We start from the raw sequence: 21,796 nt of genomic DNA on the forward strand, positions 1-21,796 counted from the left end.
GTTTTTGCTCTGACATGCACTGTCAACTGTGGGACCTTATATAGACAGGCGTGTGCCTTTCCAAATCATATCCAATCAATTGAATTTACCAGGGGCGCAACTTTCACTGGGGACAGGGGGGGAGATGTCCCCCCCACATTCTGAACTTGCATGGTTGTCCCCCCAGTTTTATCATTGGAATGTTATACAAAACGAGGTGACAGTGTGTTTTAGGACCAAGCGGATGCCTCCGAGCGGTTGGGTAGGCTGTTTGGAGTGTTTATCAGACTGGATAAAAAAATTAAAAATAAGAAGTTATGTCCCCCTCACTTCTAAAACCAAGGTTGTGCCCCTGGAATTTACCACAGATGGACTCCAAGTTGTAGCAACATCTCAAGAATGATCAATGGAAACAGGATGCACCTGAGCTCAATTTCGAGTCTCATAGCAAAAGGTCTGTATACTTATGTAAATAAGGTATTTCTGTATTTTTATTTTTTTATACATTTGCAAACATTTCTACAAACCTGTTTTTGCTTTGTCATTATGGGGTATTGTGTGTAGATTGATGAGTATAAAAAAAATCAATTTTAGAATAAGGCTGTAAAGTAACAAAATGAATACTTTTGGAATGCGCTGTATATAGACTGGCCCGTCTCAGTGTGTATATAGACTGACCCGTCTCAGTGTGTATATAGACTGACCGTCTCAGTGTGTATATAGACTGACCGTCTCAGTGTGTATATAGACTGACCGTCTCAGTGTGTATATAGTCTGACCGTCTCAGTGTGTATATAGACTGACCCGTCTCAGTATGTATATAGTCTGACCCGTCTCAGTGTGTATATAGACTGACCCGTCTCAGTGTGTATATAGACTGACCGTCTCAGTGTGTATATAGACTGACCCGTCTCAGTATGTATATAGACTGACCCGTCTCAGTGTGTATATAGTCTGACCCGTCTCAGTGTGTATATAGACTGACCCGTCTCAGTGTGTATATAGACTGACCGTCTCAGTGTGTATATAGACTGACCCGTCTCAGTGTGTATATAGACTGACCCGTCTCAGTGTGTATATAGACTGACCCGTCTCAGTATGTATATAGTCTGACCCGTCTCAGTGTGTATATAGACTGACCCGTCTCAGTGTGTATATAGTCTGACCCGTCTCAGTGTGTATATAGACTGACCCGTCTCAGTGTTTATATAGACTGACCCGTCTCAATGTGTATATAGACTGACCCGTCTCAGTGTGTATATAGACTGACCGTCTCAGTGTGTATATAGACTGACCGTCTCAGTGTGTATATAGTCTGACCGTCTCAGTGTGTATATAGTCTGACCCGTCTCAGTGTGTATATAGACTGACCGTCTCAGTGTGTATATAGACTGACCGTCTCAGTGTGTATATAGACTGACCCGTCTCAGTGTGTATATAGACTGACCGTCTCAGTGTGTATATAGATTGACCGTCTCAGTGTGTATATAGACTGACCCGTCTCAGTGTGTATATAGACTGACCGTCTCAGTATGTATATAGACTGACCGTCTCAGTGTGTATATAGACTAACCGTATCAGTGTGTATATAGACTGACCCGTCTCAGTGTGTATATAGACTGACCGTCTCAGTGTGTATATAGACTGACCGTCTCAGTGTGTATATAGTCTGACCCGTCTCAGTGTGTATATAGACTGACCGTCTCAGTGTGTATATAGTCTGACCCGTCTCAGTGTGTATATAGACTGACCATCTCAGTGTGTATATAGACTGACCCGTCTCAGTGTGTATATAGACTGGCCGTCTCAGTGTGTATATAGACTGACCCGTCTCAGTGTGTATATAGACTGACCCGTCTCAGTGTGTATATAGACTGACCGTCTCAGTATGTATATAGACTGACCCGTCTCAGTGTGTATATAGACTGACCATCTCAGTGTGTATATAGTCTGACCCGTCTCAGTGTGTATATAGACTGACCCGTCTCAGTGTGTATATAGACTGACCGTCTCAGTGTGTATATAGACTGACCGTCTCAGTGTGTATATAGACTGACCGTCTCAGTGTGTATATAGACTGACCGTCTCAGTGTGTATATAGACTGACCCGTCTCAGTGTGTATATAGTCTGACCCGTCTCAGTGTGTATATAGACTGACCCGTCTCAGTGTGTATATAGACTGACCGTCTCAGTGTGTATATAGACTGACCCGTCTCAGTGTGTATATAGACTGACCGTCTCAGTGTGTATATAGACTGACCATCTCAGTGTGTATATAGACTGACCGTCTCAGTGTGTATATAGACTGACCCGTCTCAGTGTGTATATACACTGACCCGTCTCAGTGTGTATATAGACTGACCCGTCTCAGTGTGTATATAGACTGACCCGTCTCAGTGTGTATATAGTCTGACCCGTCTCAGTGTGTATATAGACTGACCGTCTCAGTGTGTATATAGTCTGACCGTCTCAGTGTGTATATAGACTGACCGTCTCAGTGTGTATATAGACTGACCCGTCTCAGTGTGTATATAGACTGACCGTCTCAGTGTGTATATAGACTGACCGTCTCAGTGTGTAGATAGACTGACCGTCTCAGTGTGTATATAGACTGACCGTCTCAGTGTGTATATAGACTGACCGTCTCTGTATGTATATAGACTGACCCGTCTCAGTGTGTATATAGACTGACCGTCTCAGTGTGTATATAGACTGACCGTCTCAGTGTGTATATAGACTGACCGTCTCTGTATGTATATAGACTGACCCGTCTCAGTGTGTATATAGACTGACCGTCTCTGTATGTATATAGACTGACCCGTCTCAGTGTGTATATAGACTGACCTGTCTCAGTGTGTATATAGACTGACCGTCTCAGTGTGTATATAGACTGACCGTCTCAGTGTGTATATAGACTGACCGTCTCAGTGTGTATATAGACTGACCGTCTCAGTGTGTATATAGACTGACCGTCTCAGTATGTATATAGACTGACCCGTCTCAGTGATAATATAGACTGACCCGTCTCAGTGTGTATATAGACTGACCCGTCTCAGTGTGTATATAGACTGACCGTCTCAGTGTGTATTTAGACTGACCGTCTCAGTGTGTATATAGACTGACCGTCTCAGTGTGTATATAGACTGACCGTCTCAGTGTGTATATAGACTGACCGTCTCAGTATGTATATAGACTGACCCGTCTCAGTGTGTATATAGACTGACCCGTCTCAGTGTGTATATAGTCTGACCCGTCTCTGTATGTATATAGACTGACCCGTCTCAGTGTGTATATAGACTGACCGTCTCTGTATGTATATAGACTGACCCATCTCAGTGTGTATATAGACTGACCTGTCTCAGTGTGTATATAGACTGACCGTCTCAGTGTGTATATAGACTGACCGTCTCAGTGTGTATATAGACTGACCGTCTCAGTGTGTATATAGACTGACCGTCTCAGTGTGTATATAGACTGACCGTCTCAGTATGTATATAGACTGACCCGTCTCAGTGATAATATAGACTGACCCGTCTCAGTGTGTATATAGACTGACCCGTCTCAGTGTGTATATAGACTGACCGTCTCAGTGTGTATATAGACTGACCGTCTCAGTGTGTATATAGACTGACCGTCTCAGTGTGTATATAGACTGACCGTCTCAGTGTGTATATAGACTGACCGTCTCAGTATGTATATAGACTGACCCGTCTCAGTGTGTATATAGACTGACCGTCTCAGTGTGTATATAGACTGACCGTCTCAGTGTGTATATAGACTGACCGTCTCAGTGTGTATATAGACTGACCGTCTCAGTGTGTATATAGACTGACCGTCTCAGTATGTATATAGACTGACCGTCTCAGTATGTATATAGACTGACCGTCTCAGTGTGTATATAGACTGACCCCTCTCAGTGTGTATATAGACTGACCCGTCTCAGTGTGTATATAGACTGACCCGTCTCAGTGTGTATATAGACTGACCGTCTCAGTGTGTATATAGACTGACCCGTCTCAGTGTGTATATAGACTGACCCGTCTCAGTGTGTATATAGACTGACCGTCTCAGTGTGTATATAGACTGACCGTCTCAGTGTGTATATAGACTGACCGTCTCAGTGTGTATATAGACTGACCGTCTCAGTGTGTATATAGACTGACCCGTCTCAGTGTGTATATAGACTGACCGTCTCAGTGTGTATATAGACTGACCGTCTCAGTGTGTATATAGACTGACCCGTCTCAGTGTGTATATAGACTGACCGTCTCAGTGTGTATATAGACTGACCCGTCTCAGTGTGTATATTGACTGACCTGTCTCAGTGTGTATATAGTCTGACCCGTCTCAGTGTGTATATAGTCTGAACCGTCTCAGTGTGTATATAGACTGACCGTCTCAGTATGTATATAGACTGACCCGTCTCAGTGTGTATATAGACTGACCCGTCTCAGTGTGTATATAGACTGACCCGTCTCAGTGTGTATATAGACTGACCGTCTCAGTGTGTATATAGACTGACCGTCTCAGTATGTATATAGACTGACCCGTCTCAGTGTGTATATAGACTGACCGTCTCAGTGTGTATATAGACTGACCGTCTCAGTGTGTATATAGACTGACCGTCTCAGTGTGTATATAGACTGACCCGTCTCAGTGTGTATATAGACTGACCGTCTCAGTGTGTATATAGACTGACCGTCTCAGTGTGTATATAGACTGACCGTCTCAGTCTGTATATAGTCTGACCGTCTCAGTGTGTATATAGTCTGACCGTCTCAGTGTGTATATAGACTGACCGTCTCAGTGTGTATATAGACTGACCCGTCTCAGTGTGTATATAGACTGACCCGTCTCAGTGTGTATATAGACTGACCCGTCTCAGTGTGTATATAGACTGACCGTCTCAGTGTGTATATAGACTGACCCGTCTCAGTGTGTATATAGACTGACCGTCTCAGTGTGTATATAGACTGACCGTCTCAGTGTGTATATAGACTGACCGTCTCAGTGTGTATATAGACTGACCATCTCTGTATGTATATAGACTGACCCGTCTCAGTGTGTATATAGACTGACCGTCTCAGTGTGTATATAGACTGACCGTCTCAGTGTGTATATAGACTGACCGTCTCTGTATGTATATAGACTGACCCGTCTCAGTGTGTATATAGACTGACCGTCTCTGTATGTATATAGACTGACCCGTCTCAGTGTGTATATAGACTGACCCGTCTCAGTGTGTATATAGACTGACCGTCTCAGTGTGTATATAGACTGACCGTCTCAGTGTGTATATAGACTGACCGTCTCAGTGTGTATATAGACTGACCGTCTCAGTGTGTATATAGACTGACCGTCTCAGTATGTATATAGACTGACCCGTCTCAGTGATAATATAGACTGACCTGTCTCAGTGTGTATATAGACTGACCCATCTCAGTGTGTATATAGACTGACCGTCTCAGTGTGTATATAGACTGACCGTCTCAGTATGTATATAGACTGACCCGTCTCAGTGTGTATATAGACTGACCCGTCTCAGTGTGTATATAGACTGACCCGTCTCAGTGTGTATATAGACTGACCGTCTCAGTATGTATATAGACTGACCCGTCTCAGTGTGTATATAGACTGACCCGTCTCAGTGTGTATATAGACTGACCCGTCTCAGTGTGTATATAGACTGACCGTGTCAGTGTGTATATAGACTGACCGTCTCAGTGTGTATATAGACTGAACCGTCTCAGTGTGTATATAGACTGGCCCGTCTCAGTGTGTATATAGACTGACCCGTCTCAGTGTGTATATAGACTGACCCGTCTCAGTGTGTATATAGACTGACCGTCTCAGTGTGTATATAGTCTGACCGTCTCAGTGTGTATATAGTCTGACCGTCTCAGTGTGTATATAGACTGACCGTCTCAGTATGTATATAGACTGACCTGTCTCAGTATGTATATAGACTGACCTGTCTCAGTGTGTATATAGACTGACCCGTCTCAGTGTGTATATAGACTGACCCGTCTCAGTGTGTATATAGACTGACCGTCTCAGTGTGTATATAGACTGACCGTCTCAGTATGTATATAGACTGACCCGTCTCAGTGTGTATATAGACTGACCGTCTCAGTGTGTATATAGACTGACCGTCTCAGTGTGTATATAGACTGACCGTCTCAGTGTGTATATAGACTGACTTGTCTCAGTGTGTATATAGACTGACCGTCTCAGTGTGTATATAGACTGACCGTCTCAGTGTGTATATAGACTGACCGTCTCAGTGTGTATATAGTCTGACCGTCTCAGTGTGTATATAGTCTGACCGTCTCAGTGTGTATATAGACTGACCGTCTCAGTGTGTATATAGACTGACCCGTCTCAGTGTGTATATAGACTGACCGTCTCAGTGTGTATATAGACTGACCGTCTCAGTGTGTATATAGACTGACCGTCTCAGTGTGTATATAGACTGACCGTCTCAGTGTGTATATAGACTGACCGTCTCTGTATGTATATAGACTGACCCGTCTCAGTGTGTATATAGACTGACCGTCTCAGTGTGTATATAGACTGACCGTCTCAGTGTGTATATAGACTGACCGTCTCTGTATGTATATAGACTGACCCGTCTCAGTGTGTATATAGACTGACCGTCTCTGTATGTATATAGACTGACCCGTCTCAGTGTGTATATAGACTGACCTGTCTCAGTGTGTATATAGACTGACCGTCTCAGTGTGTATATAGACTGACCGTCTCAGTGTGTATATAGACTGACCGTCTCTGTGTGTATATAGACTGACCGTCTCAGTGTGTATATAGACTGACCGTCTCAGTATGTATATAGACTGACCCGTCTCAGTGATAATATAGACTGACCCGTCTCAGTGTGTATATAGACTGACCCGTCTCAGTGTGTATATAGACTGACCGTCTCAGTGTGTATATAGACTGACCGTCTCAGTGTGTATATAGACTGACCGTCTCAGTGTGTATATAGACTGACCGTCTCAGTGTGTATATAGACTGACCGTCTCAGTATGTATATAGACTGACCCGTCTCAGTGTGTATATAGACTGACCCGTCTCAGTGTGTATATAGTCTGACCCGTCTCTGTATGTATATAGACTGACCCGTCTCAGTGTGTATATAGACTGACCGTCTCTGTATGTATATAGACTGACCCGTCTCAGTGTGTATATAGACTGACCTGTCTCAGTGTGTATATAAACTGACCGTCTCAGTGTGTATATAGACTGACCGTCTCAGTGTGTATATAGACTGACCGTCTCAGTGTGTATATAGACTGACCGTCTCAGTGTGTATATAGACTGACCGTCTCAGTATGTATATAGACTGACCCGTCTCAGTGATAATATAGACTGACCCGTCTCAGTGTGTATATAGACTGACCCGTCTCAGTGTGTATATAGACTGACCGTCTCAGTGTGTATATAGACTGACCGTCTCAGTGTGTATATAGACTGACCGTCTCAGTGTGTATATAGACTAACCGTATCAGTGTGTATATAGACTGACCCGTCTCAGTGTGTATATAGACTGACCGTCTCAGTGTGTATATAGACTGACCGTCTCAGTGTGTATATAGTCTGACCCGTCTCAGTGTGTATATAGACTGACCGTCTCAGTGTGTATATAGTCTGACCCGTCTCAGTGTGTATATAGACTGACCATCTCAGTGTGTATATAGACTGACCCGTCTCAGTGTGTATATAGACTGGCCGTCTCAGTGTGTATATAGACTGACCCGTCTCAGTGTGTATATAGACTGACCGTCTCAGTATGTATATAGACTGACCCGTCTCAGTGTGTATATAGACTGACCCGTCTCAGTGTGTATATAGACTGACCCGTCTCAGTGTGTATATAGACTGACCGTCTCAGTGTGTATATAGACTGACCGTCTCAGTATGTATATAGACTGACCCGTCTCAGTGTGTATATAGACTGACCGTCTCAGTGTGTATATAGACTGACCGTCTCAGTGTGTATATAGACTGACCGTCTCAGTGTGTATATAGACTGACCCGTCTCAGTGTGTATATAGACTGACCGTCTCAGTGTGTATATAGACTGACCGTCTCAGTGTGTATATAGACTGACCGTCTCAGTCTGTATATAGTCTGACCGTCTCAGTGTGTATATAGACTGACCGTCTCAGTGTGTATATAGACTGACCCGTCTCAGTGTGTATATAGACTGACCCGTCTCAGTGTGTATATAGACTGACCCGTCTCAGTGTGTATATAGACTGACCGTCTCAGTGTGTATATAGACTGACCCGTCTCAGTGTGTATATAGACTGACCGTCTCAGTGTGTATATAGACTGACCGTCTCAGTGTGTATATAGACTGACCGTCTCAGTGTGTATATAGACTGACCATCTCTGTATGTATATAGACTGACCCGTCTCAGTGTGTATATAGACTGACCGTCTCAGTGTGTATATAGACTGACCGTCTCTGTATGTATATAGACTGACCCGTCTCAGTGTGTATATAGACTGACCGTCTCTGTATGTATATAGACTGACCCGTCTCAGTGTGTATATAGACTGACCCGTCTCAGTGTGTATATAGACTGACCGTCTCAGTGTGTATATAGACTGACCGTCTCAGTGTGTATATAGACTGACCGTCTCAGTGTGTATATAGACTGACCGTCTCAGTGTGTATATAGACTGACCGTCTCAGTATGTATATAGACTGACCCGTCTCAGTGATAATATAGACTGACCTGTCTCAGTGTGTATATAGACTGACCCGTCTCAGTGTGTATATAGACTGACCGTCTCAGTGTGTATATAGACTGACCGTCTCAGTATGTATATAGACTGACCCGTCTCAGTGTGTATATAGACTGACCCGTCTCAGTGTGTATATAGACTGACCCGTCTCAGTGTGTATATAGACTGACCGTCTCAGTATGTATATAGACTGACCCGTCTCAGTGTGTATATAGACTGACCCGTCTCAGTGTGTATATAGACTGACCGTGTCAGTGTGTATATAGACTGACCGTCTCAGTGTGTATATAGACTGACCCGTCTCAGTGTGTATATAGACTGGCCCGTCTCAGTGTGTATATAGACTGACCCGTCTCAGTGTGTATATAGACTGACCCGTCTCAGTGTGTATATAGACTGACCGTCTCAGTGTGTATATAGTCTGACCGTCTCAGAGTGTATATAGTCTGACCGTCTCAGTGTGTATATAGTCTGACCGTCTCAGTGTGTATATAGACTGACCGTCTCAGTGTGTATATAGACTGACCCGTCTCAGTGTGTATATAGACTGACCGTCTCAGTGTGTATATAGACTGACCGTCTCAGTGTGTATATAGACTGACCGTCTCAGTGTGTATATAGACTGACCGTCTCAGTGTGTATATAGACTGACCGTCTCTGTATGTATATAGACTGACCCGTCTCAGTGTGTATATAGACTGACCGTCTCAGTGTGTATATAGACTGACCGTCTCAGTGTGTATATAGACTGACCGTCTCTGTATGTATATAGACTGACCCGTCTCAGTGTGTATATAGACTGACCGTCTCTGTATGTATATAGACTGACCCGTCTCAGTGTGTATATAGACTGACCTGTCTCAGTGTGTATATAGACTGACCGTCTCAGTGTGTATATAGACTGACCGTCTCAGTGTGTATATAGACTGACCGTCTCAGTGTGTATATAGACTGACCGTCTCAGTGTGTATATAGACTGACCGTCTCAGTATGTATATAGACTGACCCGTCTCAGTGATAATATAGACTGAACCGTCTCAGTGTGTATATAGACTGACCCGTCTCAGTGTGTACAGTGGGGAAAAAAAGTATTTAGTCAGCCACCAATTGTGCAAGTTCTCCCACTTAAAAAGATGAGAGAGGCCTGTAATTTTCATCATAGGTACACGTCAACTATGACAGACAAAATGAGAAAAAAAAATCCAGAAAATCACATTGTAGGATTTGTAATGAATTTATTGGCATATGATGGTGGAAAATAAGTATTTGGTCAATAACAAAAGTTTCTCAATACTTTGTTATATACCCTTTGTTGGCAATGACACAGGTCAAACGTTTTCTGTAAGTCTTCACAAGGTTTTCACACACTGTTGCTGGTATTTTGGCCCATTCCTCCATGCAGATCTCCTCTAGAGCAGTGATGTTTTGGGGCTGTCGCTGGGCAACACAGACTTTCAACTCCCTCCAAAGATTTTCTATGGGGTTGAGATCTGGAGACTGGCTAGGCCACTCCAGGACCTTGAAATGCTTCTTACGAAGCCACTCCTTCGTTGCCCGGGCGGTGTGTTTGGGATCATTGTCATGCTGAAAGACCCAGCCACGTTTCATCTTCAATGCCCTTGCTGATGGAAGGAGGGTTTCACTCAAAATCTCACGATACATGGCCCCATTCATTCTTTTCTTTACACGGATCAGTCGTCCTGGTCCCTTTGCAGAAAAACAGCCCCAAAGCATGATGTTTCCACCCCCATGCTTCACAGTAGGTATGGTGTTCTTTGGATGCAACTCAGCATTCTTTGTCCTCCAAACATGACGAGTTGAGTTTTTACCAAAAAGTTATATTTTGGTTTCATCTGACCATATGACATTCTCCCAATCCTCTTCTGGATCATCCAAATGCACTTCAGACGGGCCTGGACATGTACTGGCTTAAGCAGGGGGACACGTCTCGCACTGCAGGATTTGAGTCCCTGGCGGCGTAGTGTGTTACTGATGGTTGGCTTTGTTACTTTGGTCCCAGCTCTCTGCAGGTCATTCACTAGGTCCCCCCGTGTGGTTCTGGGATTTTTGCTCACCGTTCTTGTGATCATTTTGACCCCACGGGGTGAGATCTTGCGTGGAGCCCCAGATCGAGGGAGATTATCAGTGGTCTTGTATGTCTTCCATTTCCTAATAATTGCTCCCACAGTTGATTTCTTCAAACCAAGCTGCTTACCTATTGCAGATTCAGTCTTCCCAGCCTGGTGCAGGTCTACAATTTTGTTTTTGGTGTCCTTTGACAGCTCTTTGGTCTTGGCCATTGTGAAGTTTGGAGTGTGACTGTTTGAGGTTGTGGACAGGTGTCTTTTATACTGATAATAAGTTCAAACAGGTGCCATTAATAAAGGTAACGAGTGGAGGACAGAGGAGCCTCTTAAAGAAGAAGTTACAGGTCTGTGAGAGCCAGAAATCTTGCTTGTTTGTAGGTGACCAAATACTTATTTTCCACCATAATTTGCAAATAAATTCATTAAAAATCCTACAATGGGATTTTCTGGATTTTTTTTTCTCAATTTGTCTGTCATAGTTGACGTGTACCTATGATGAAAATTACAGGCCTCTCTCATCTTTTTAAGTGGGAGAACTTGCACAATTGGTGGCTGACTAAATACTTTTTTTCCCCACTGTATATAGACTGACCGTCTCAGTGTGTATATAGACTGACCGTCTCAGTGTGTATATAGACTGACCGTCTCAGTGTGTATATAGACTGACCGTCTCAGTGTGTATATAGACTGACCGTCTCAGTATGTATATAGACTGACCCGTCTCAGTGTGTATATAGACTGACCCGTCTCAGTGTGTATATAGTCTGACCCGTCTCTGTATGTATATAGACTGACCCGTCTCAGTGTGTATATAGACTGACCGTCTCTGTATGTATATAGACTGACCCGTCTCAGTGTGTATATAGACTGACCTGTCTCAGTGTGTATATAGACTGACCGTCTCAGTGTGTATATAGACTGACCGTCTCAGTGTGTATATAGACTGACCGTCTCAGTGTGTATATAGACTGACCGTCTCAGTGTGTATATAGACTGACCGTCTCAGTATGTATATAGACTGACCCGTCTCAGTGATAATATAGACTGACCCGTCTCAGTGTGTATATAGACTGACCCGTCTCAGTGTGTATATAGACTGACCGTCTCAGTGTGTATATAGACTGACCGTCTCAGTGTGTATATAGACTGACCGTCTCAGTGTGTATATAGACTGACCGTCTCAGTGTGTATATAGACTGACCGTCTCAGTATGTATATAGACTGACCCGTCTCAGTGTGTATATAGACTGACCGTCTCAGTGTGTATATAGACTGACCGTCTCAGTGTGTATATAGACTGACCGTCTCAGTGTGTATAAGACTGACCGTCTCAGTGTGTATATAGACTGACCGTCTCAGTATGTATATAGACTGACCGTCTCAGTATGTATATAGACTGACCGTCTCAGTGTGTATATAGACTGACCCATCTCAGTGTGTATATAGACTGACCCGTCTCAGTGTGTATATAGACTGACCCGTCTCAGTGTGTATATAGACTGACCGTCTCAGTGTGTATATAGACTGACCCGTCTCAGTGTGTATATAGACTGACCATCTCAGTGTGTATATAGACTGACCGTCTCAGTGTGTATATAGACTGACCCGTCTCAGTGTGTATATAGACTGACCCGTCTCAGTGTGTATATAGACTGACCCGTCTCAGTGTGTATATTGACTGACCCGTCTCAGTGTGTATATAGTCTGACCCGTCTCAGTGTGTATATAGTCTGACCCGTCTCAGTGTGTATATAGACTGACCGTCTCAGTATGTATATAGACTGACCCGTCTCAGTGTGTATATAGACTGACCCGTCTCAGTGTGTATATAGACTGACCCGTCTCAGTGTGTATATAGACTGACCGTCTCAGTGTGTATATAGACTGACCGTCTCAGTATGTATATAGACTGACCCGTCTCAGTGTGTATATAGACTGACCGTCTCAGTGTGTATATAGACTGACCGTCTCAGTGTGTATATAGACTGACCGTCTCAGTGTGTATATAGACTGACCCGTCTCAGTGTGTATATAGACTGACCGTCTCAGTGTGTATATAGACTGACCGTCTCAGTGTGTATATAGACTGACCGTCTCAGTGTGTATATAGTCTGACCGTCTCAGTGTGTATATAGACTGACCGTCTCAGTGTGTATATAGACTGACCCGTCTCAGTGTGTATATAGACTGACCCGTCTCAGTGTGTATATAGACTGACCCGTCTCAGTGTGTATATAGACTGACCGTCTCAGTGTGTATATAGACTGACCCGTCTCAGTGTGTATATAGACTGACCGTCTCAGTGTGTATATAGACTCACCGTCTCAGTGTGTATATAGACTGACCGTCTCAGTGTGTATATAGACTGACCATCTCTGTATGTATATAGACTGACCCGTCTCAGTGTGTATATAGACTGACCGTCTCAGTGTGTATATAGACTGACCGTCTCAGTGTGTATATAGACTGACCGTCTCTGTATGTATATAGACTGACCCGTCTCAGTGTGTATATAGACTGACCCGTCTCAGTGTGTATATAGACTGACCGTCTCAGTGTGTATATAGACTGACCGTCTCAGTGTGTATATAGACTGACCGTCTCAGTGTGTATATAGACTGACCGTCTCAGTGTGTATATAGACTGACCGTCTCAGTATGTATATAGACTGACCCGTCTCAGTGATAATATAGACTGACCTGTCTCAGTGTGTATATAGACTGACCCGTCTCAGTGTGTATATAGACTGACCGTCTCAGTGTGTATATAGACTGACCGTCTCAGTATGTATATAGACTGACCCGTCTCAGTGTGTATATAGACTGACCCGTCTCAGTGTGTATATAGACTGACCCGTCTCAGTGTGTATATAGACTGACCGTCTCAGTATGTATATAGACTGACCCGTCTCAGTGTGTATATAGACTGACCCGTCTCAGTGTGTATATAGACTGACCGTGTCAGTGTGTATATAGACTGACCGTCTCAGTGTGTATATAGACTGACCCGTCTCAGTGTGTATATAGACTGGCCCGTCTCAGTGTGTATATAGACTGACCCGTCTCAGTGTGTATATAGACTGACCCGTCTCAGTGTGTATATAGACTGACCGTCTCAGTGTGTATATAGTCTGACCCGTCTCAGTGTGTATATAGACTGACCGTCTCAGTGTGTATATAGACTGACCGTCTCAGTGTGTATATAGACTGACCGTCTCAGTGTGTATATAGACTGATCCGTCTCAGTGTGTATATAGACTGACCCGTCTCAGTGTGTATATAGACTGACCCGTCTCAGTGTGTATATAGACTGACCGTCTCAGTGTGTATATAGACTGACCGTCTCAGTGTGTATATAGATTGACCGTCTCAGTGTGTATATAGACTGACCGTCTCAGTGTGTATATAGACTGACCCGTCTCAGTGTGTATATAGACTGACCGTCTCAGTGTGTATATAGACTGACCGTCTCAGTGTGTATATAGACTGACCCGTCTCAGTGTGTATATAGACTGACCGTCTCAGTGTGTATATAGACTGACCGTCTCAGTGTGTATATAGACTGACCGTCTCAGTGTGTATATAGACTGACCGTCTCAGTGTGTATATAGACTGACCGTCTCAGTATGTATATAGACTGACCGTCTCAGTGTGTATATAGACTGACCGTCTCAGTGTGTATATAGACTGACCGTCTCAGTGTGTATATAGACTGACCGTCTCAGTGTGTATATAGACTGACCGTCTCAGTATGTATATAGACTGACCCGTCTCAGTGTGTATATAGACTGACCGTCTCAGTATGTATATAGACTGACCGTCTCAGTGTGTATATAGACTGACCGTCTCAGTGTGTATATAGACTGACCGTCTCAGTGTGTATATAGACTGACCGTCTCAGTGTGTATATAGACTGACCGTCTCAGTGTGTATATAGACTGACCGTCTCAGTGTGTATATAGACTGACCCGTCTCAGTGTGTATATAGACTGACCCGTCTCAGTATGTATATAGACTGACCCGTCTCAGTGTGTATATAGACTGACCGTCTCAGTGTGTATATAGACTGACCGTCTCAGTGTGTATATAGACTGACCGTCTCAGTGTCCCTTATCACCACTTTGTTGTTGTTTTGTCTTCTTTGTTTTACTAAATTGGACTGCTTTTCTCCTGTGGTGGTGTTCTTTACTATGATTATTTTATCTGTAACTGATTCCACATTGTCTATGCACAGTTTATCATTTAATTTGTTACTTTTTGAAATGTTTTGTTGAATAATGAATGTGTTATTAACTAGGTAACAAAACGATAAGAGAATTCAAGATATATATATATATATCTAAAGAATAAGACTGCACTTTATTTTACACTTTCTTTTACCAAGTAGCGTGTTGGAATAGGAATTTCAAATGATTGGTTTGAAAATAAACATACTGTACTCTTCACTGTTGAAATAGTTTTTCATCTTACAAAAGGTGAATGTTTCCTTAAAATTACTGAGAATACATAACTCAAAACTTCCCCAGCAAATCAACCATGGTGCATTCTGATTTAAATAACATTACTGTGTGTAAAAAAATGAATGGATGAGAGAGTCATCTACAGGAAGCGGCAGCAAGGCGTTGTTGGCATATTATTATTTATTGAAATATGAGGAAAAAGTCCATCAGCTTCGAAAGAACTCCCCAGACCAGGAAGTGACATGAAAGGGTGGCAGTATGACAGCGGGGGGGGGGGGGGGGGGGGGGGGTCATAGACAAGCAGAGGGTCAGCACGTTCAGGAGGGGTGTGAGTGTGAGTGTGTTTGTGGACATTCAAGGCAGCTGCAGAACTTTATCAGAACACACAGAATGAGAAGGGACTTATAGAGATTGTCAATCAATACACACAGTTAATTAAGGAAGCAGATTCATGCCAAAACAAATACAAATAAAAACATTGAAATAAATGTATATTTGAGCGTTGTTTTTCAATATCAGTGTTTTGTCTTTCACCAAAGTGCATCGTTAAAAAGACTTGATCGATTTTGACGTCGATGACTTACAAAACGTAGACAGGCAGACGGATAAATATATACTTGACAGGTTTGTGTGTACCATAACAGGCCTTGTGAAGTCAGTGTTTGGTAAAAGTGTGTAAGAGATCAACAATATAATTCCACAAACTGACATTCCAGAATGCCAAACTTCTGGACGGCTGGGGGGAAAAGCTGTTTGTTCGTTCAGTTACGACACATCACAGGTAACCACAGCTCACAGGACCGATGCCATCTTTTGTATAGAACAAACAGCACTGAAATGTTAAGCTAGTTGAAATTCAATAAGAAACAACTGATTCAAAAACGTGATCAGTCACACCCATTAATTTAAATACAATACTTACACTCCCCTCCATATTTATTGAGACAGTGAAGCTACATTTTTGTTATTTGGCTCAATACTCCAGCCTTTTAGATTTTAGATATAATCTTTCATATAAGGCGACAGTACAGAGTCATCTTTTATTTGAGGGTATTTTCATACATACAGTCAGGTCCATAATTACTGCCACCTTTGATAAACATGATTTTGACCCCTATCTTTTTTAGATTTTTTAAAATTACTTGTTAAACAAAATATCTTTCTCTGAGCAATTGATTTAGTATAAAAGAATGCTGGAGTAAGGACACAGATTTTACAGTTTCGCTTCGCTGTCCAAATACATACGAAGGGGAGTGTATATTTTTTCCCATTTAAAGCTCAGACTCCCATAGACAATTAATAGGAACTCAATTACAGTGATCATTATCAAGATCATTGTTTTGTTCCTGAACTGCATCGATAATAAGTAAAAAATAACATGCAACGGTAAACAAATATATTTGGCTTTGTCACCTTGCGCTTATAACACACAAAAGGACAAAACCAAGACGCAATAAGTTATTTTCATTTTTAAGCGTAACCAGTGACATACACCGAAAGGTAGAACATTAAAAAATAATAAAAACAGTTCTACAAAAATCTAGTGTCGGAAACTCTTATATGCACAATATGCAAAAATGTTTGAATGCCAACAGAAAAACAGAAATTACATTTTAAGTGAGATTCCTTTCTGATTTTAGTGTCTCACGACATAATTAAAGTACTGGACAAAGAAAAAAATAAACTGTACACACCAAAGAAAGCATACCAGAATCTATTTTGTGTTTTTGGTTTTTTAGTAAATCATAACTTCGCAATTTGCTTCGTCACAGTTCTCTTCCACGAGACTGCTTGAATGTAAACACCTCTTGAATTATTTTATTTTTTAATTTATACAACATTAATACTTTATATATATTTGTACACAATTTCATTCACATCTGCACGGTTAGCTAGCATGGTAATGAAATAAGGCAAGACTCACATGACTGTGACATCACAAATTTATAATACTGATAGTTAAGGTTTTGTTACTTTTTTGTTTGATGTTCTGCAGCAAGCTTTGGTCTGTTCAGACAAAAGGCAGAGTTTCTCCTCCTGGGGGGGACAACCATAAAATAACCAAATACAATTTTCTACAACCTTATTTATGGTGTGTAAAATGCGTTTTACTTATGTAAACGATCGTTTTGGGAAGGTTGGGGGGGAGGTTACAGTGTGGTTACAAAGAGGAGCCTCAATGACCAAGAGGAGGAAATAACTGCCGATTTCTAAAATGTTTTTTTTAGTATCTTATCTTTTTTTGTTCCGTCACGTTTTCATACATTTTGTTCATCATGTTTTTTTTGTAATTTTTTTTTTAAATGGGGGATCAAAAAAGACTGACAGACCATTACATGAGTCTCTGTCAGGGTCTGACATTTTCAGCTGTTTTCTACTGCTGTCTGTCTGTCTGGCCTGTTAGCATTGCAGATTGTGTGTCTTTGAAACAGGTGACCAAAGAGACTCTTGCCCAGCTGACAGGCTGCTCTGGTCTGCCCAACACAGTCCCAACTATGCCAACCATGGGCCAGTCTAAAAAGAGTGCACCGAACGCCTTCAGAGTCACTGCTCCTCCTCTTTGGAGCCCTCACCACAGACATCACAGAATGGTTGGCTCTCTTCGTTGCTCAACACCCTTTAACAGTGTGAGAGGTTTAGAATACTCCTGGTTTGTTCCTTCAGTTACAGTCTGTTAGTTCTTCATCACCTTGATGGTTTGTGTTTTTATTAAAAGCAGACAGAAGTTATATTCTATGTCCAGGGAGTATCTTCCATGTCCAGGGAGTATCTTCCATGTCCAGTGAGTATCTTCCATGTTCAGTGAGTATCTTCCATGTCCAGGGAGTATCTTCCATGTCCAGTGAGTATCTTCCATGTCCAGCGAGTATCTTCCATGTCCAGCGAGTATCTTCCATGTCCAGCGAGTCCAATGGACAGTTCTCAAGCATTTCAGCTGTTTCTCTCAGTCTCTCGCAGCTTTACTCAGGGCTCCAGAAGCACCTGTCTTAGAGTGAAGGGATTTGTGTGTGTCTAATATACAGCACCAGTTGAAAGTTTGAACACACCTACTCATTCAAGGGTTTTTCTTTATTTTTCACTATTTTCTACATTGTAGAATAATAGTGAAGACATCAAAACTATGAAATAACACATATGGAATCATGTCGTAACCAAAAAAGTGTTAAACAAATCAAAACATATTTAATATTTGAGATTCTTCAAAGTAGCAACCCTTTGCCTTGAAGACAGCTTTGCACACTCTTGGCATTCTCTTAACCAGCTTCACCTGGAATGCTTTTCCAACAGTCTTGAAGGAGTTCCCACATATGCTGAGGACTTGTTGTCTGCTTTTCCTTCACTCTGCGGTCCAACTCATCCCAAACCATCTCAATTGGGTTGAGGTTGGGGAATTGTGGAGGCCAGGTCATCTGATGCAGCACTCCATCACTCTCCTTCTTGGTCAAATAGCCTTTACACAGCCTGGAGGTGTGTTGGGTCAATGTCCTGTTGAAAAACAAATGATAGTCCCACGAAGTGCAAACCAAATGGGATGGCTTATCGCTGCAGAAGGCTGTGGTAGCCATGCTGGTTAAGTGTGTCATGAATTCTAAATAAATCACTGACGGTGTCATCAGCAAACCACCATCACACCTCCTCCATGCTTCACGGTGGGAACCACACATGCGGAGATCATCCGTTCACCTACAGTACCAGTCAAAAGTTTGGACACACCTACTCATTCAAGGGTTTGTCTTTATTTTTGCATTGTAGAATAATAGTGAAGACATCAAAACTATGAAATAACACAGATGGAATCATGTAGTAACCAAAAGTGTGCCTTGAATTCTAAATAAATCACAGACAGTGTCACCAGCAAAGCACCCCCACACCATAACACCTCCTCCTCCATGCTTTACGGTGGGAAATAAACATATGGAGATCATCCGTTCACAAAGACACGGCAGTTGGAAACAAAGACCTCAAATTTGGACTCATCAGACCAAAGGACAGATTTCCACCGGTCTAATGTCCATTGATAGTGTTTCTTGGCCCAAGCAAGTCTCTTCTTCTTATTGGTGTACTTTAGGAGTGGTTTCTTTGCAGCAATTCGACCATGAAGGCCTGATTCACGCAGTCTCTTCTGAACAGTTGATGTTGAGATGTGTCTGTTACTTGAACTCTGTGAAGCATTTATTTGGGCTGCAATTTCTGAGGCTGGTAACTCTAATGAACTTATCCTCTGCAGCAGAGGTAACTCTGGGTATTCCTTTCCTGTGGTGGTCCTCATGAGAGCCAGTTTCATCATAGTGCTTGATGGTTTTTGCGACTGCACTTGAAGAAACTTTCAAAGTTCTTGAAATTGTCCATATTGACTGACTTTCATGTCTTGAAGTAATGATGGACTGTCGTTTCTCTTTGCATATTTGAGATGTTCTTGCCATAATATGGACTTGGTCTTTTACCAAATAGGGCTATCTTCTGTATACCACCCCGACCTTGTCACAACACAACTGATTGGCTCAAATGCATTAAGAAGGAAATAAATTCCACAAATTAACTTCTAACGAAGCACACCTGTTAATTGAAATGCATTCCAGGTGACTTCCTCATAATATGCCATTTAGCAGACGCTTTTATCCAAAGCGACTTACAGTCATGCGTGCATACATTTTTTGTGTATGGGTGGTCCCGGGGATCGAACCCACTACCTTGGCGTTACAAGCGCTGTGCTCTACCAGCTGAGCTACAGAGGACTCATGAAGCTGGTTGAGAGAATGCCAAGATTGTGCAAAGTTGTCATCAAGGCAAAGGGTGGCTACTTTGAAGAATATCAAATATCAAATATATTTTGATTTGTTTTACACTTTTTGGGTTCCATATGTGTTATTTCATAGTTTTGATGTCTTCACTATTATTCTACAATGTAGAAAATAGTAAAAAATAAAGAAAAACCCTGGAATGAGTTGGTGTGTTCAAACTTTTGACTGGTACTGTAAATGCATATTGTATGAATTTGAACATGTGTGTGTAAGGATGTTTGTGTGCCTTGTGTGTGTGTATGTGTGTGAGTGCGTGCCAGGATGGTTGATCGTTACAATAAATGAGAAGGACTGATGCCTCCTGCCCTAGAATCACTAAGTCTAACTTTAACATGGGAAGAGTCTGTTCTGGGTCAGTTTCTGTTCTGCAGGTAAGGGCTTGGTCTCAACCAACAAAACAGCCAAACGATCAGGATCCCATCTGCACTCTCCTCAGGCTCTCTTGGCGTGTAGCATCTCGATGAGCAGGTTGTTGCAGGGCACATCTCCATTCAGGTGTTTGTAGTACAGGTACTCCTCGGCCTGGAGGCTGATGGCCCGGATCTCAGGCATCCGCACGAGCAGCTGGCCAAATTTGTCTGTCTGCTGGGGGTAGTTGCACATGACATAGTCCAGCAGCACCGCGTTCACCTGCTCCTGGACGCTCTCCACCAGGTGGAAGTTCTCCAGGTTCTTCACGTCTGGAAAGAGGAAGAGGGGAGAATGGTGGTTAGCATGTTGAGGTAACTGAAATGGTGGTTAGCATGTTGAGGTAACTGAAATGGTGGTTAGCATGTTGAGGTAACTGAAATGGTGGTTAGCATGTTGAGGTAACTGAAATGGTGATTAGCATGTTGAGGTAACTGAAATGGTGATTAGCATATTGAGGTAACTGAAATGGTGGTTAGCATGTTGAGGTAACTGAAATGGTGGTTAGCATGTTGAGGTAACTAAAATGGTCAATATCAACATATTAGAGTGGTTTGCGTATTTCGATTATTTCTCAGATGCTAGTAAAAAATAAAAAATGCAGACATCACATGATACCCGTAGACTGATTTTAGGTCCTAAAAAGTGCCCTAAACGTACACATTAATGACATGATTGAAGAGGCCAGTCACGGAAAGCAGCCAAAAAACAAAATGGACGACATCACATCACATTTACGTTTAGTTCACATAACATTTATATTAGATTGACATTCTCAAGACTTAGTAGATGCTCTGATCAAGAGACTAAAACAAGGGGGCAGTGTGGTACTCAGGATGATTTTATCTAAGACTGATTAAAAATATTCCAAATTCTCTCCCCTGTATATTTTCCCTTCGGATCCTCTCGAGAATAAGATGGAAAGAGAATCAAATGAGAAAAAAACCCTCTCCTCTGAGAGTCTCTCCCCAGGAGTATATGAATTATGTAGGTCAGCATTACAGCCATCGCAGACTCTTTAAGACAAATCCTTCCCCATTTAAAAGGAAGCACCTAGACTTCTGTACTCATGGTGTTATATAGTATGGACATGTATGGCAACATTTGGAATTGGAATCAAATCTGTAAATCTTTTGACATACACTATATATACAAAAGTATGTGGACACCCCTTCAAATTAGTGGATTCAGCTATTTCAGCCAAACCCATTGCTGAGAGGTGTATATAATCGAGCACACAGCCATACAATCTCCATAGACAAACATTGGCAGTAGAATGGCCTTACTG

At 42.4% G+C, this 21,796-nt stretch overlaps 1 protein-coding gene across 1 annotated transcript in view; it reads right to left on the reverse strand.

Annotated features, from left to right (window-relative positions):
• Nucleotides 1-15,454: 15,454 nt before the first annotated feature.
• Nucleotides 15,455-21,796, reverse strand: part of LOC311137690 (nuclear receptor subfamily 5 group A member 2-like) — a 206,899-nt gene continuing 200,557 nt past the window's right edge. The window contains exon 8 of the mRNA XM_084172235.1: nucleotides 15,455-20,780. Coding sequence (XP_084028361.1) covers nucleotides 20,533-20,780 — 248 coding nt within the window. The 3' untranslated portion in view covers nucleotides 15,455-20,532. The remainder of the gene's footprint in view (nucleotides 20,781-21,796) is intronic.

This window comes from Coregonus lavaretus (genome assembly GCF_964263955.1).
Source record: "Coregonus lavaretus genome assembly, chromosome: 11".
NCBI classification, from domain to species: Eukaryota; Metazoa; Chordata; class Actinopteri; order Salmoniformes; family Salmonidae; genus Coregonus; species Coregonus lavaretus.